At 43.6% G+C, this 14,990-nt stretch overlaps 1 protein-coding gene across 6 annotated transcripts in view; it reads left to right on the top strand.

Annotated features, from left to right (window-relative positions):
- MORN1 (MORN repeat containing 1) overlaps nucleotides 1-14,990 on the top strand; it is a 133,380-nt gene that overhangs the window by 91,487 nt on the left and 26,903 nt on the right. For 5 of the 6 annotated variants that reach the window (XM_082230124.1, XM_082230123.1, XM_082230125.1 and 2 more), the window contains one exon: nucleotides 11,226-11,302. In XM_082230124.1, coding sequence (XP_082086250.1) covers nucleotides 11,226-11,302 — 77 coding nt within the window. Of the gene's footprint in view, nucleotides 1-11,225; nucleotides 11,303-13,600; nucleotides 13,646-14,990 lie in introns of those variants that run through there. The other variant, XM_082230127.1, reaches the window with a different exon arrangement.

Raw genomic sequence — 14,990 nt, forward strand, 5'->3', positions numbered from 1 at the left:
CGGTGGGCCTGTGAAGTTTGCTTTTCCTGTCTTCTCCATGTCCATAGAGACTGAGATAGAGTAGGCACCAGCTCAGCATCTGACTTATTCTCAATCGCCTCCCCAGAAAGAGAAAACTCTTTACTGTCAGGAGTAGGTGCCAGAAGCAGCTCCAGAGTAAGAGGTGTCTGACTAAAGGGATCCACGGGGGCAGAACATCTGTCAACTCATTTGATTCCTCCCCTGGTTTCCCTTACTCTATAGATCACCAGCCCTTGCCTCATGGATTAAATGAGGAGGGGGAGAACATATACACCACTGTGAACTCCTTGGAGAAAAAGGTGGGATATAAATGCAATAAAATAAAAAGAAAGAAAGAAAATAAAAAATTGAACCCACAACTTCCAACACATTTGGCATTCTCCTAATCACTACATTCTTATCTAACACCCTTGGGTCCACAATGATTTCACTAATGGGAAAAGGAATATATATATGGTAAGGTGTTGGCCAAATGTATGAAATGAAAGCAGTTTCATTTCTTGAAAGCTCCCCCTCCCCCCAGCAGTTTAAGAGAGGGAGGGAGAGAGAGAGAGAGAGAGAGAGAGAGAGGTGTAATGTCATAAAGTCCTACATTAATCCAGAGTTTAAATATGATTTAGGCAACTAATATTCTTGCTTCCATCTTCCGTGCCTTGAAGGGACCACTCCTTTGCAAATGCAATCTATGCTAATGGATGGTTAAGCTCTTCTAGAGGAAAATTAATCTGGAGGAACTAAAAATGCAGCATTACACTGAAGAAGGCAGAATATATTCAGCAGCTAGGAATGTACCCAGCCCTAGTAGTAAACTAAGTTGATTTCTGGGTGGCTTAGCTATAAGGAGGTACAAAAGTCAGTGGCGGCTGGTAGGGTGGAAGTCAGTGATACCAACAGTATGCCAGTGATAGCTCGGGGATGGTCTAGGGCAGACTGATGTTGGTGGGGCAAAGTTCACTGAATAATAATGCTGGAAGGAACAACCAAGAGCATTGATTGTCAACTCAGTGTTTTGTGGTAGACTTCACTAAATCTAAGCCATATTGAATGGATATCTGTGCAACACCCTCAGGAATAAAAGTCTCCAATTACACTTCCGGGTTGACGCCTCCGACAATGGCGGAGCTCCTCTGATCGGGAGGAACTTGCTCCGTGAAAAGCAGGGTCTGACCGCCACGGCGAAGGCGGAGACCCATAGAAATCACAGGCGGGAGAAGCCTGTGAACCTGGGATTCAGCTGGCACCCTTTGCGCCTCCCCTACTCGCAGGGAAACCCTGTTTTGGGGATCCGGAGCGACGTGGGGTGAGTGGTGCGATGCTTTGAATCGACCGCTTTTTTCACGGAGTTGCCGGAGAGCGCTGACTTTTTCCTGTGGACAATTGGATTTTAAATGACTACCCGTGAGTAGAATGGATAATTGGATCTTGAAACACTTTTATTTGGTGCCGAAGTGGGAAGGCTCTAATCAGGAAGTCCGCCTCCCGTTTTTGTAAATAGATTGAAGCAAAGACGTTACAAGCTAAAGTCTTTGAAAGTTTTTGATAAAGGATTAAATTCCCACCGGACAAAAGTATATAACCCCTCTTAGAAGCAGGAGAAGAGGGGGGAAGTTTTGGATCTAGTGTGCCTGCAGAAGAGAGTGAAAATCAAATTGCCACTGCTCTGAACCTGGAAAAGGGCTGTCAGATGACGTTCGGGGAATGTTTATTGACAGAACAGATTTGACAGTTAGCTAAAATAAGAAAGGCATTGTTTCCATTGTCCTCTTCTGCGTTTAAAAATGGAGGAAAAAGTAACCAAAAATTGAAACTATTATTACTTGCTTGAGTTGTGTTTGAAAGAATTGATACAAACGGAGACTGTTTCCCTCTAGAGGGAGCATGTGAAACTGTTACAGGAGTGCAACAGGGAGATCTGCAGCTGCAAGATAAGATTCTGAAAATTAGAGTCTGATCTTGGACCACTCAAAATGTTGATAGGAGAAGCCATTGTGACTGTATTATACAAGATAAACTACTCGCTGGAACAGCTCCATAAAAAGACAGATGATACGATCTGTAAAATTGACAACTTGGAACAGAAAGTGATAAATTTTAATCAAAAAGTGAGTGTCAATACAGAAACAACTCAGGATTTGGTACAGGAACATATCTTGGTTGGACAAATGGTGGAGGAAAAGGAGAAAGCTGATGATGTGAAAATGGTGGAGAAAAATGAGAAAGCTGATGATGTGAAACCAAAAGTAGTACAAGCGGGATCCTTAATTTCTCAGAAGCAAATTGAGGATTATAAATTGAGGTCTTTCATGACTGAATCTAGCAAAAGTAAAATTTTGAGGCTAGGATCCCGGCTTGGATTGAAGAAGGAAAGTTGGAAAGAACCCTCTATCCAGGGATTGACTGACTTTTGGGACATGGACCTGGGCTTGGAGGAGTTTGAAGTTTTGGGGGTCGCTAGAATTGGAGGAATCCTGAAATACGTTCTGAAACACTCTATGGACTTTATTTTTAACCTTGGAAATTTGGCTGAACTGTCCAGAAGGAACAAAAGTATTGCTATGCTGGAGTTTTCCCGAGATTTGCTCCTGAGCATTAAAGAATATGAAGAAGACCTGCAGAAGGGACTTGGAAGAGATTTAAGAGCCTTGGATATAAGGACACCAGGTTGATGGATTATATGGAACTGACGGAAAGGACTGGCAGAATCCGAAGCCAGGGAAAGGAGATAGTGGAAGATTATTGGAAAATTTAAAGTGTTTATTTAGAAATTTTGTTAAAGTAATGACTGTCAGAAAAATGGTGGAATGATATTTTATAGATTTAGCAGAAATGCTATAAGAAGTTGGGTGTATATAAGTAATCTACCTTTAATGGGAAATAAGGTTAAAGAATATGTTATTCATAATATGACAGAAAATAGAGAAAGATGGAAAGGATTTGCTGAAACAAGTACTAGAAGCGGGATACAAAAAGGGAGGTGTGAGGAAGTCGAGGAAACAAGGGAATGAAGGACAGAGTATGGAAAAGGAGGGATGTTTTTAAATTGTTTTTGTCTTGCTTTGTTTATGTGTTTAGTTCAATGGGTTTAGGGTGGGTTTGTATTGTTTATATACTGTATTGTTTTTCTCTTTCTTTTTTCTTTTTTCTTTTTTCTCTCTTCTACTTTTTTTGTAACTTTTAAAAGCAATAAATATTATTTTTTTAAAAAAAGTCTCCAATTACTTACTTACTTACCTGCCTACCTACCTACCTACTCATATTTTTAGCCTTTTCTCTTTTTTTTAATAGATATTTATTAAGAATTTTCCATTTAAAAAAAATCCAAAAACAAAAAAAGAAAACATATACAGTTTAGAACCCTTCTTTTTCTATAACATATTTCTCTGACTTCCCCACACCTCCCCTTCTTATATTCCAATTCAAATTGTTAATTCAACAAGTTCTTATCCCCAATTTTTAACCTTTTTATATTTAGTTCAATTTAAAAAAACCATTTTTACAACATCAAAATTTATACATCAATGCTCATTCTTAAATCTTAAATCCTTTTTCTAAAGTCGACCCAAATTCCCTTCCACGAATTTCCCACTTTTCATACTAGTAACAAAACAGAATAAAAAAGAAAAAAGATGGATTATAATTATGCACCCTTTGGATCCCCAAACCCCACCCCGTCCCCTTTCCCGGTTTCAATCCCCAACAAATGTCCATCTGTCTTAATCTGCTATCAGCCTGGAGATCTCACGTCCGAGGCTCTCAATTCTCTCTCAGTTCCTCTCTGCCGGTTTTTTTGATAGTCCTTAGTATTAAACACCAGATCTCGGAGACGCTCTGACACGATAGGGACAATGTTTCTTCCAGCCAGACCTCCATACTTAAAAGTGGAGCCCAAATCTTGTTTCTTATTCCTTTCAAGTCCAAATGTCGCCAAAGCTCCAACTTTCACCTTAATCAAATTTGTAATCCTTGGGTCTTCAGATCTCCACATAAGGAGATCTCTCCATTCTTCAATCTCGAGCTCAGACCAGATTTTCATCATCAAGTTCTTATTTTCCTTTGTAACCATCATGTCAGGCCTCTGGCTCTCCTTTGTCATCTGCAACATTACATCTCCTCCTTCCTTTTCCTCAGAAACAACATGTATCTCTTTCTCCACACTCTCAAAGTTCTCAAATTTCTCCTCTTGTCCAGCTGTATGAACTTCCTGGATCAAGTCCTTATCAAATTCAATGAATTTGTTTACTGTTAAGTCCAGAGTTGCAACGTTGGTAGCCAAAACATCAATTTGGCCTTGTAACTTTCCCAAGAGAAAAAACACTCTGTCCAATTTAGCTTGAATTTTCCCTCCTTCAGCCATTCTTGTAATGTCCCAAAACCCCCTCTAGAGGGATTTTGGTTACTTAGTATTCCTTCCAGTTCAAATCCAAAAATCAAGTTAGTTTGTATCAGTTTTTCCTTGTTTTCAACAAAATATAGCCAAATTGTAACGAATATAACCAGCGGAGACAGTAGAAAACAAAGTTCTCTTTTCCCGTCTTGACAGCTAATTTGACAGCTGTCAAACTCTTCAATATCTCTTCAACAGGCTCTCTCGCCGATCACTCCTGGGTCCGGGGGGGTGGCACTTCAGCTCCCAAAATTAGCTCTTATCCTCCAGTAAGATTACTTAAACTGCCAAATCATGAAATTAATGTCTTTACCCAATAAAAAAGAAAGAATCTTCTCGACCTTAGTTAGCTGGTCCTTGCTTTAGATTATATATAAGACGGGGAGACGGACTTCCTGTTTGCGCCTTCCCCGATCGTGCCTAATTAAAAAAAAAAAAATTCTTTACAAATCCAATTTCCGTACTACTCACGGGTTGCTGCTTTAAAATCCAATTGTTCACAAGAAGAAGTCAGCGCTCTCCGACCATGGCATGCGGCTTCACTCTGCAGGAGAAGCAGTCGACTCTCAGCACCGCGCCACTCACCCGTCCCCCGTTCCGAAGCCTTTAAAAAGGCTCCTTCGCGGGTCGGGGGTGCAAATGGTGCCCGCCGAGTCACCAGGTTCACAGGCTGCACCGCCTGTGATTTTTAAGGGTCCCCGCGTCGCCGCAGTGGCTAGACCCAACTCCTGCGGAGCCGATTCCCTCCGGAGCTTGGAGGGAATCCGCCATTAGCCGATGGCGCTAACCCGGAAGTCATTAGCCTTTTCCACTACCTCAGGCATCAGGCAAGTACGGTAACTGCCCTTCAGAAACCTAAAAATCTTTTTGCATTGTCAGTGCCAGTTTTGGATAATCTGTTAGGGCACTCACAGCCATCATAGAGAGCTGAATGAGGGATCAAATCAAAGTACCAAACACATAGATTTGTGGAACAGTTGTAGTTTGGGCAATTTGCACCTCAAATCTGGCACCCTTAATAAATCCTAAGGTAAACACAGGCCTGCAGTCTAGGGAATACTCATAAATATTGAAGTGAGACCTCCCCAGCAGTTCCTAAACTAGGGATAGTGAATTTGTGGTCCTCAAGATGTTGTTTGGCTACGACTTACACTAGTCCCAGCCAGCATGGTCTGTGGGTATGGATGATGGGTTGTTGTTGTTTAGTCGTTTAGTTGTGTCCAACTCTTCATGACCCCATGGACCAGAGCACGCCAGGCACTCCTGTCTTCCACTGCCTCCCACAGTTTGGTCAAACTCATGCTGGTACTTCAACAACACTGTCCAACCATCTCGTCCTGTCGTCCCCTTCTCCTTGTGCCCTCCATCTTTCCCAACATCAGGGTCTTTCCCAGGGAGTCTTCTCTTCTCATGAGGTGGCCAAAGTATTGGAGCCTCAGCTTCACGATCTGTCCTTCCAGTGAGCACTCAGGACGGATTTCCTTAAGAATGGATAGGTTTGATCTTCTTGCAGTCCATGGGACTCTCAAAAGTCTCCTCCAGCACCATCATTCAAAAGCATCAATTCTTCAGCAATAAGCCTTCTTTATGGTCCAGCTCTCACTTGGGAGTTGTAGTCTAATAACACCCGGAGGACCATGACTTTCTCATATCTGTCTTAAAGTAGTATGAAATAGATATGAACATATTGGCTTGGTTCACAAATCATGGAAAGCCAAACTATGTTAACCAGGACCATGCAAACTTCTGGAATCCTGAGAGGGGCTTGCAGCTGCTTTGCTGCTCACCAGTCTTTTTTTCTCCCTCACTGTGCTGAACTAAGCCAATGTTTGACATAAGAAGTCCAGAGTTGAATAACGGTTTGGAGAAAAATACATTTTGCCTTGGCTATTTGAAAATGCGGCAGATGTAAATATGTTGAGAACTTACAAATGAGTATTCACTTTCACTTACAAACTTCACTGACAAAGAAAGGACTTGATGAGTCATTGCCTTATCCTGTAACAGCAGCAATAAATAAAAATATATACTTCCCTAAATTTTGTTCATCCTGTTGCCTTTTTTCTGTTGTTTTCTCTTGTTTTCAATGACTTTTCTTGCGGAACTTAGTGACTCATGGAATTGCAATTGCTTTGCATGCTGCTGTGGATTAATGGCTTGAGAGTGTGAAGCAGAAAGTTGCTGCTTCAAATTCCACTTCTGCAATGAACCTAAGTAGGCAGACTTAAGCAAGCCACCATTTTCTTAGCCTTAGCTTTCCTACCTGTAACATTGAGATGGTGATCTGTCTTACTATGCATTCTGCATCAAGGATGGAGAACCAGTGGCCCTCTAGATGTTGCTGGATTACAGTTCCCATCATTTCTGACCTTTGGCCATGCCAGCTGAGACTGATGGGAATTGGAGTCTAGGGCCACTGGTTCTCCATCCTATTCTCCATAAACATTGGCTACTCATGACTACTCTGGGGTATCTTGGCTCCTTTAACATGTGAATAGATAATATGAAGCTGCCTTTATAGTTAGTCTTATCTAGCCCAGGATTGTCTGCTCTGCTAACAGAGCAGGAACTGTCTCCATTACTTCTTATCCAATCCATTGTAACTGGGAGATTCCATTTATGATGGACCTCAAAATGAACATAGATTATGTTTGAAATTAACTCTGTACCAAAGTTGAAGGATTCAATATAGACAGAATGAATGGCAAAACAAACAGACTTTTGGATCAACATGGAACAAGGTATTTTTTCATTGGAAACCAGCACGGCTTTTCCAGGCAGTTCGTGACACTGGAGAGATTCCTCCCTGGAGAGGTTCCAGCTGGTTAGAAAAAGAGTTTTTTCACTACTTTGGATGTGTTGGTGTAATTTGTTCTATGTACATCAGCCTTCCCCATCCTGGTGCCCTCCAGATGTTGAGGACTACAGCGCCCATCAGCTCCAGACATCATGGTTGCTTAAGTTGTAGTCTAGAACACAAACTGTATGTATTTTCCCATGAGTGTAGAATCAGTCTTCTCCTATCTCTGTAAAATTATACATCAGCAGGACTTCCAGCTGTTCTATCTGGTGCAGAGCTAGTGTAACTGGCCAGTCTCTGGTTAAAATCTCTTCTCTGTATGAATTCACCACATGGCCTTAGGCAACTTACTGTCTCTAGCTCTCTTTTAACCTCCCAAATCGTGGACAGTTCAACCATTTGCTGGAGCAAATTGAGTAGGACCATCAAGGACTTTATAGAGACAATAATGAAATCCCATCCTGTTGTATTCACAGTCACTAACACCTGCACAACTGTATGAATGAAGTCCCTCCACAATAACTTTGCCTCCCAAATTACTAATAATGTAGAACTAAGCCACAACTTGGAGGGGAGTAGGAGGCAGGAGATTTATGAAAAACTTCACAGCCCATGAAACCCCACCTGCCTGGGCCAGACTTGGATGTCTTTTGGTGGGTTGTCAAGACATTTTCATTCCACCAAGTTTTTATTTTACAGTGGTACCTCAGGTTAAGAACTTAATTCATTCTGGAGGTCAATTCTTAACCTGAAACTGTTCTTAACCCGAGGTACCAATTTAACTAATGGGGCCTCCCACTGCTGCCACGCTGCCGGAGCACGATTTCTGTTCTCATCTTGAAGCAAAGTTCTTAACCCGAGGTACTATTTCTGGGTTGGCGGAGTCTGTAACCTGAAGTATCTGTAACCTGAAGTGTCTGTAACCCAAGGTACCACTGTACTTACCAATCTTTTATTAATCCTGTTTCTGGATTTGTTTTATTTGTTTAATCTTGTTTTAATGCTCTGATTTTAATAGTGAAGATATAGTAATTGTTGTAAGCCACTTTTTGGGCGGGGGTGTGGGTCCTTAGGGCCGAAAGGTGGTATATAGTTTGTGTGTATGTACATATATAGTGTTGGACTTGGGAGCAAAGAGACGAAGGTTTGCATCCAGTTAATCCTTCTCAGAGTGGACCCCCTGAAGTTAACAAGCAAGTCCATGACTAAATTAGGGCGATGGAGTTCTATGGGGTGGTGCCCCCACGATGCCCTGCTTGCCTGTCCCTGTTGCTGCCACCAGGGTTCAGTAAGCAAAGCTTTGGCCAGGGGTGGAGGCAGTGATGGGACAGGCCACCCCTGCCAGCCACTATGTCTCCATCAGCCAAACCTCATATAGCTGCTTTGAGGGGTTGTTGGTTTCTTTGCTTTGCTTTGCTTTGCTTTGCTTTGCTTTGCTTTGCTTTGCTTTGCTTTGCTTTGCTTTGCTTTGCTTTTTAAACAGATCATCCCATCTAGTCCATCCTGAGTACTTTGGAGAAAAGGTAGGATACCAGTATGATAGACAGATATAAATAATATTGAAGAATGCAGGGCAGCTTGATTTTTAGCTCAGGGAATTCATGCATGCTATTGTTTTCACATTTTAATCCTTCCCTTCAAAATCTACTTATGCACATTACTTTTGAACTCTTTTCTTGTTCTCTATTTATTTGTTCAGCCCTCCAGAGGCTCTATAAAAAAAAAAATTGTCAGATTCTTGTAAACTTTTATTTCTTCTAATGCTGGCAAACTATCAGGCTTCAGTTATTCTTAGTGCTAAATTATTTATCTTCTTTCCCCTCCAAGCTGTGATTTCTGAATCTTTTACTTGTCCTCTGGGAGATAAGCAAAGCCTATTTCTTGCCCCTTTACCTTCACCCCCTTTTTAAAAATCAAGCAGGAGTGTGTGTCTCTTTATGTAAGGAAAAGCAGAATAAATTATTCCTACTAAGTAGGCTACCAATGCTTATAGTACAGTTTATTCAGATGTAAGCCCCATTGGGTTGAATGGGACTTACTCCCTGGTAAGTGATTGTAGGATTGCAGCCTAAGTCTGCTATTCTGTAAACACTAGCCTGGGAGTAAGCCCCATGGAGAAAATGGATTGAGAAAAGTTTTTCTCCCTTTCTCATAGCACTGGAAATCTGGGACATCCAATGAGGTTGAATTTCAGAAGATTTGGGACAGACAAAATATCTTCTTTACACTGCACATAGTTAAACCTGGGTGGCTTTAAAAGAGGAGTACACAAATTCATGGAGGATAAGGTTATCAGACTGACTACAAACCATAACAGCTATGTTCTACTTGTGCCATCAGAAGCAGTATGCTTCTGAACACTAGTTGCTAGCAACCACGAGATGAGAGAGTGCTGTTGCACTCAGGTCCTGCTTGTGGGCTTCCCATAAAGGCATCTGACTGCAAATGTGAGAATGGGATGCTGGACTAGATGGGGTCCCTTTGGCCTGATCCAGCAGGCTGTTTTTATGTTCTTGCATGTATAGTATCACACTGTACACCAGTTAATCAGTCAGGTGAACCATTCTGTCTCTTCCACTCTTCCTTCACATTATGAGATTAATTACTTAAAACTCATAAAAGGGTTTGCAGGGCACTGCCAATCAGCTGATTGACAACACCTGCAAACCCTTCTGCATAGCACTCTCTGAGCTGTGCAATCCCAACAATCAGCTGATCATCAGGCTGACTGCCAGGCTGTCTCGTCCCCGACCCCGGCCTGTGTGCAAGCAGAGAGGAAGAATGCGTGGGTGCACTGGCAGAGGAAGAGGCGTGCGGGGGGAGCGCACCGCCCCCGGCAGCTCAATCCCGGCGGGGTGCCATCTCGGCTGCCCCCCCGCCCACACTGGGCACCACGCCCCTACGGGCAGCACACCACGCCCCCAGGATGCACGCCATGCCCCTGTGGGCGGTGCGCCATGCCCCCAGGACACATGCCACGTCCCTACGGGCGGCGTGCCATGCCCCCAGGATGTGTGCCAGCTCCGCCACTGCCTGCTCTCTGCCCTCCCCCCCCCCCAGTGCTGGAGCATAAAGCTCTACCACTGCATGGGTGGGATGCCCGGTAGCCACCAGCAGCTACAGGCCAGGAACAGCCAGGCGGCCACTCACCTGCTACTGCTCATGATCCTGCACCACAGGTTCTGCTGCTGGACAGGCCTCAAATGGCAGCTGCCGAGCTCTGTGGCAGCCGAGTCCTAGCTAGCGCCATTACTTCAAATGCTGGGACTGGACAGGTGGGATTGTGAGGAAGGCACAAGCGCTTCATGCTTTCGCTGTTCACCATCTGTTCCCCACTGACCTGCACTCCAGACACATGCGGCGGACATGTCGCAGACCTGGGGACGTGGCCCTGCAAACAAGCAGAGGCCTCTGCATACCTAGAGATGGAAGCATGATGGGCGGCATATATTGCAAAATAAGTAAATACAGTGGTACTTCGGGTTAAGTACTTAATTCGTTCCGGAGGTCCGTTCTTAACCTGAAACTGTTCTTAACCTGAGGGACCACTTAAGCTAATGGGGCCTCCCGCTGCCGCCGAAGCACAATTTCTGTTCACATCCTGAAGCAAAGTTCTTAACCCGAGGTACTATTTCTGGGTTAGCGGAGTCTGTAACCTGAAGCATATGTAACCTGAGGTACCACTGTAATATGCTGCACCATCCCCCCAAAAAGTGGGGCCCAGTGCAGACTGCCCTCCCCACCCCCAGCTAACTCCGCTACTGCACTGCCACCTGGGTGCAGAAAAACAGGGGGGGGGGAGAAAACAGGTTGCCATATGTCCTGAAAATTCCTGACATCTCTTAAACTTCAACACCCCCCCATACCGTTTTAGGCGTCTGATTTCCTGGCATGTCTGGAATTTTCCGGACATATGGCAAGTCTGTGTGCCACAGTATACAGCATAGTTGATAAGCAGTTGGCTATTGGCAGCACAGCTGAGACACTATCACCTCACTTTTTCTCCATCATCATCTGCAGGTCTGAAGGGGAAGATGAAGGATGGAAGGGTTCTAGAGCAAGCCATAATCATCAGAAAGTCACTGCAGCACCACCAGGTATAATTTCTCACTCTCAAGCTCTCTCATCTCTTCCATATTTTGTGCAAATCACTGCTCCCCCCTCAAAAAAAAAGTTGTTAATTTCAGGAGCAAAGTCACAGAGGTCAGGATGATGCAAGGGCGAAAAACTTGTTTTCATCAGTTCTGCACTTGAATGGTCCTGAGGGGTTTTTGTTTCAAAGCATCTTTATTTCAGTGTCTTTGCAAGGTGATTCATTCATCATTCCATGACAATTTAGGCTCCTCTGTTAAGAATCGTGATTCCCTCCATTCCTGAATTGCTGTTTGTTTGGTGGGTGCTAGCTGTAACATTATTTTTCCTATTTGATCCAATTGTAAGGAAGGTTATGGGAGCCTTTTAACTTCCCAGTCCCTGCAACACCAATAAGTAAGCCAAGCAGTATGGGAAAGAGTTCAAAGAAACTGCAAGGTGGACTTTGATTTGGAAATTCCTAGGGCTTCCATATCCAAGGTTTATAAGCCAAGACCGGGTTCTCATAAGCAAACATAAACAGCACTGGGTGTCTCTGAAATGACTTTGAGCTTCCTATTCTACTGCGCAGTCCTAATCCTGTCTACTTGAAGTCAATGAGGCTTACTCCCAGATCAGTGGACTTAGGATTGTAGCCACATATCTTGTAAACAAGAGAGTGCCTTTGCCTACTGCCCCTGACTTGCAGTATTTATTTAAAAGCATTTATAAGGAAGGACATTGCACTATATAGGGGCAATAGCAGAAAATGCCTGTTTTGGGGTCATTGCCCTAGGTATTCTATAGGGTGCAGTGCCACAGGTAGAATTTCCACATATTATCTAAAGTAATGTTCTGAGTGCAAAATGGTTAACAAAGTTAATGTCGTTAACTTTTAACTAATTAAGCACATTTTGAAGATGGTAGATGAGAAGCCAGGTAGCAGCCTGTTCAGAGGCTTAGTAAGGGCAGCAGGCTAGGCAGAAGAGTATCCTTGCACTGTGCCTGTAAAGTAAAGGGCACTTGGCCACCAAATATTTCTGGTGGTAGCTGTAGAGAGAAAACCAAGCAAGCAACATTAGCCAGAAACAACCAGCAGGATTTTTGTATAACAATTTTGGATGAGAATAGTCTTCCTGAGCAGTAAAAGGGAATGTTAGAATAGCCTTCAGCCATTCTTTTCTCTCCCCCAGGGTGCCCAGAAAAATCATGTTAGCCGCCCTGCCAGCAATACTACTGTGGTAACAAGTGGCTGAGTAAGGCAAGAATGGTACTGGGGCTGGCTGATGATATTCTGCTTGCAAGGGGAGGGGGAACAACACATCAGAAAAACAGAGTCAATCCTGCACAGATTCTGCCCAAACTTGTTCATGCATTTGGAGCCTTGTTCTTCTAGCATGTTATATGCGACATACAGTGCTTTGTTTTTTGTCCCTTGCACTGATCTTGGCAAGTCTTTTTAAAAAGTCATATTGTCCTGCTTTTGCAAGTGCTGGTTCCTATATAGACACTGAGCCCAGATTCCATATTGATAGCTGCAACATGACGTTCTTTTCTCCCTGTTTTTTAAATGTCAGCCTGTTTTTGGAACAGATGGGAGGGGAAGCGAGAGAGAGGAAGGCTCGTGTACACAAAATCCTAACTGCAACCTTCTCAAAGTGTGGGGCGGAACAGCTCACACATACGCATATGATAAGTGAGCTGGTGGGGAGGGTTTTTTTTCCTATTATTATCTTTCTGTCCCGGCTCTTGTTCCTGGAGCAGGTTTGGCCATATAAGAGAAAAAGACCATGCATGGGAGATTGGTAGAAATGTCTTTTAATCATGAGAGCTTAATGGAACCATCCCATGTTCCGAGGCAGTAAACCACTAAATAGCACCTGTTGCCTTCGTGCCCTGCTTTTAGACTTCCCAGAAGCCACATGGCCAGCCATTGCTGCAAACAGGAAGCCAGAGTAGATGGAGCCTCAGTCTGATCCAGCAAACTGTTACTATAATGTCAAAAAAAGGTTGTTAGGCAAATGTATGGAAGGGGGAGGTATCAACCACTATTTTCCATGGCAGCTAAATGGAACCTCCATATACAGAGGCAGTCTGGCTTTGAATTGAAGCTGCTGGGGGGGTCAAGCAGGGTTTGGCAAGTGGGGGGCTACTTTCATTCCATGTTTATGGGCTTCCCAGAAGTATTAGGGCTGGCTGTTACCGAGAAGAGGAGGCTGGGGCAGAGGGACCCTTGATCTGATTCAGCAGAGTTCTCCTTGTATTCTTATTTGGGCCAAGGGGATTATCCTGTGTTTTCATTCATTCATTTTATTTTTATTTAGATTACTGAATATTTATTTGAAGGATTGAGAGAAACACACACACAAGCTTCACCCCCCCCCAAATGCTCCCAAAGTAGCTTACAAGGATCAGTACTACAACCCCTGTCTTTAGGCTTACAATCTGGAAGACATGACACAGAAAGAAAAAAGAATGGGGAGGGAGGAGAAATGGTAATGGTTCGTAACAGCAAAATTCTTATAACAGCAGTTGTAATGGGAAGCAATTCAAGGAAAGGAGGAGCCAGAAAATTGCTAGTGTCTCAGCTGAAGGAAAGCCCTGCTTTCCTTTGCTGCTTCTGCTAAATCGATGTAATGATTGCTTCTGGGTGGCAGGTAATGGAGGGAGGAGCCTCATGTCAATGGTTTCTCAGCAGAGTTAATAGTGACCCTTCCTGGAGTCATTTATTCCATGCTTGTGCAATGGAACTCTATCAGAATCAGAACCCCCGCCGCCCCGCCCAAAAACCTCAGTTGTCACTGAAAAAGAAAGAGGAGGGGAGTATCATAATCAACAACAACAATAACCTTTTAGCCTTTTACACCTGCAATGGTAGGTAGGCTATGTCTGGTGAAATATCAGAAGCCGAAAAGAGAGATGAGCTGGTTCTCCATCAGTCAAGAGGCATGGGTTCAATTCACATACAATTCCTTGTGAGCAAGGCTGCAAACCCTGTGGTTAGCAGAAGCTAAATAAACTATGCAAATTGTATGCAAACATACACACACCACGTCGCATAATTTTTCAGGTCACAGAATTCACCTCTTTTGTTTCTTGGCACAAAATGTAGATCCCCCCCCCCCTTTCTCTTAGCAAATAGTATGTGCAACATCTTAGAATAATGAATGAAGGGGCTATTCTGCCCAGATGCCAGTTCACAATTTCTTAAGCTCTTTTATGGAATGACCATGAGGTTTTTTCACTTTTGCCTGACTGTTGCCCACAAATGTTTCAGAGGGGCTTGTATATGGCTCCTTCTACTACCGCATCTTCGATATAAGGTTTTGGTGGTGGTTGAGACCAATCCAAGGGCTTAATGAATATGCAGCACTGGCAAGGAAATTTATTTATTCTTTATTTACTGCATTTGTATCCCACTCCCCCCCCCACAAGGAGCTAGGAGGTGGGAAACATGGTTCCCCTTTCCACATTTAATCCCTACAACAACCCTATGAGAGGCTGAGAAGCAGTGACTGGCTTAAGGTCACCCAGTAAGCCTCACAGTCGAGTGAGGATGTGAACCTCGGTCTCCCAGATATTAGTCTGATACTCTAACCATTACACCACACTGACTCATATGGTTTTCATGGGCTACACCTATTGCCTTTCAGCTCCACACAAGTTTAGATTGTAGGGAATGAAACCATCTGGCCTGGTTCTCTCTCTCTCTCT

The sequence above is a fragment of the Podarcis vaucheri genome (genome assembly GCF_965113315.1).
Source record: "Podarcis vaucheri genome assembly, chromosome: 7".
Lineage (NCBI taxonomy): Eukaryota > Metazoa > Chordata > Lepidosauria > Squamata > Lacertidae > Podarcis > Podarcis vaucheri.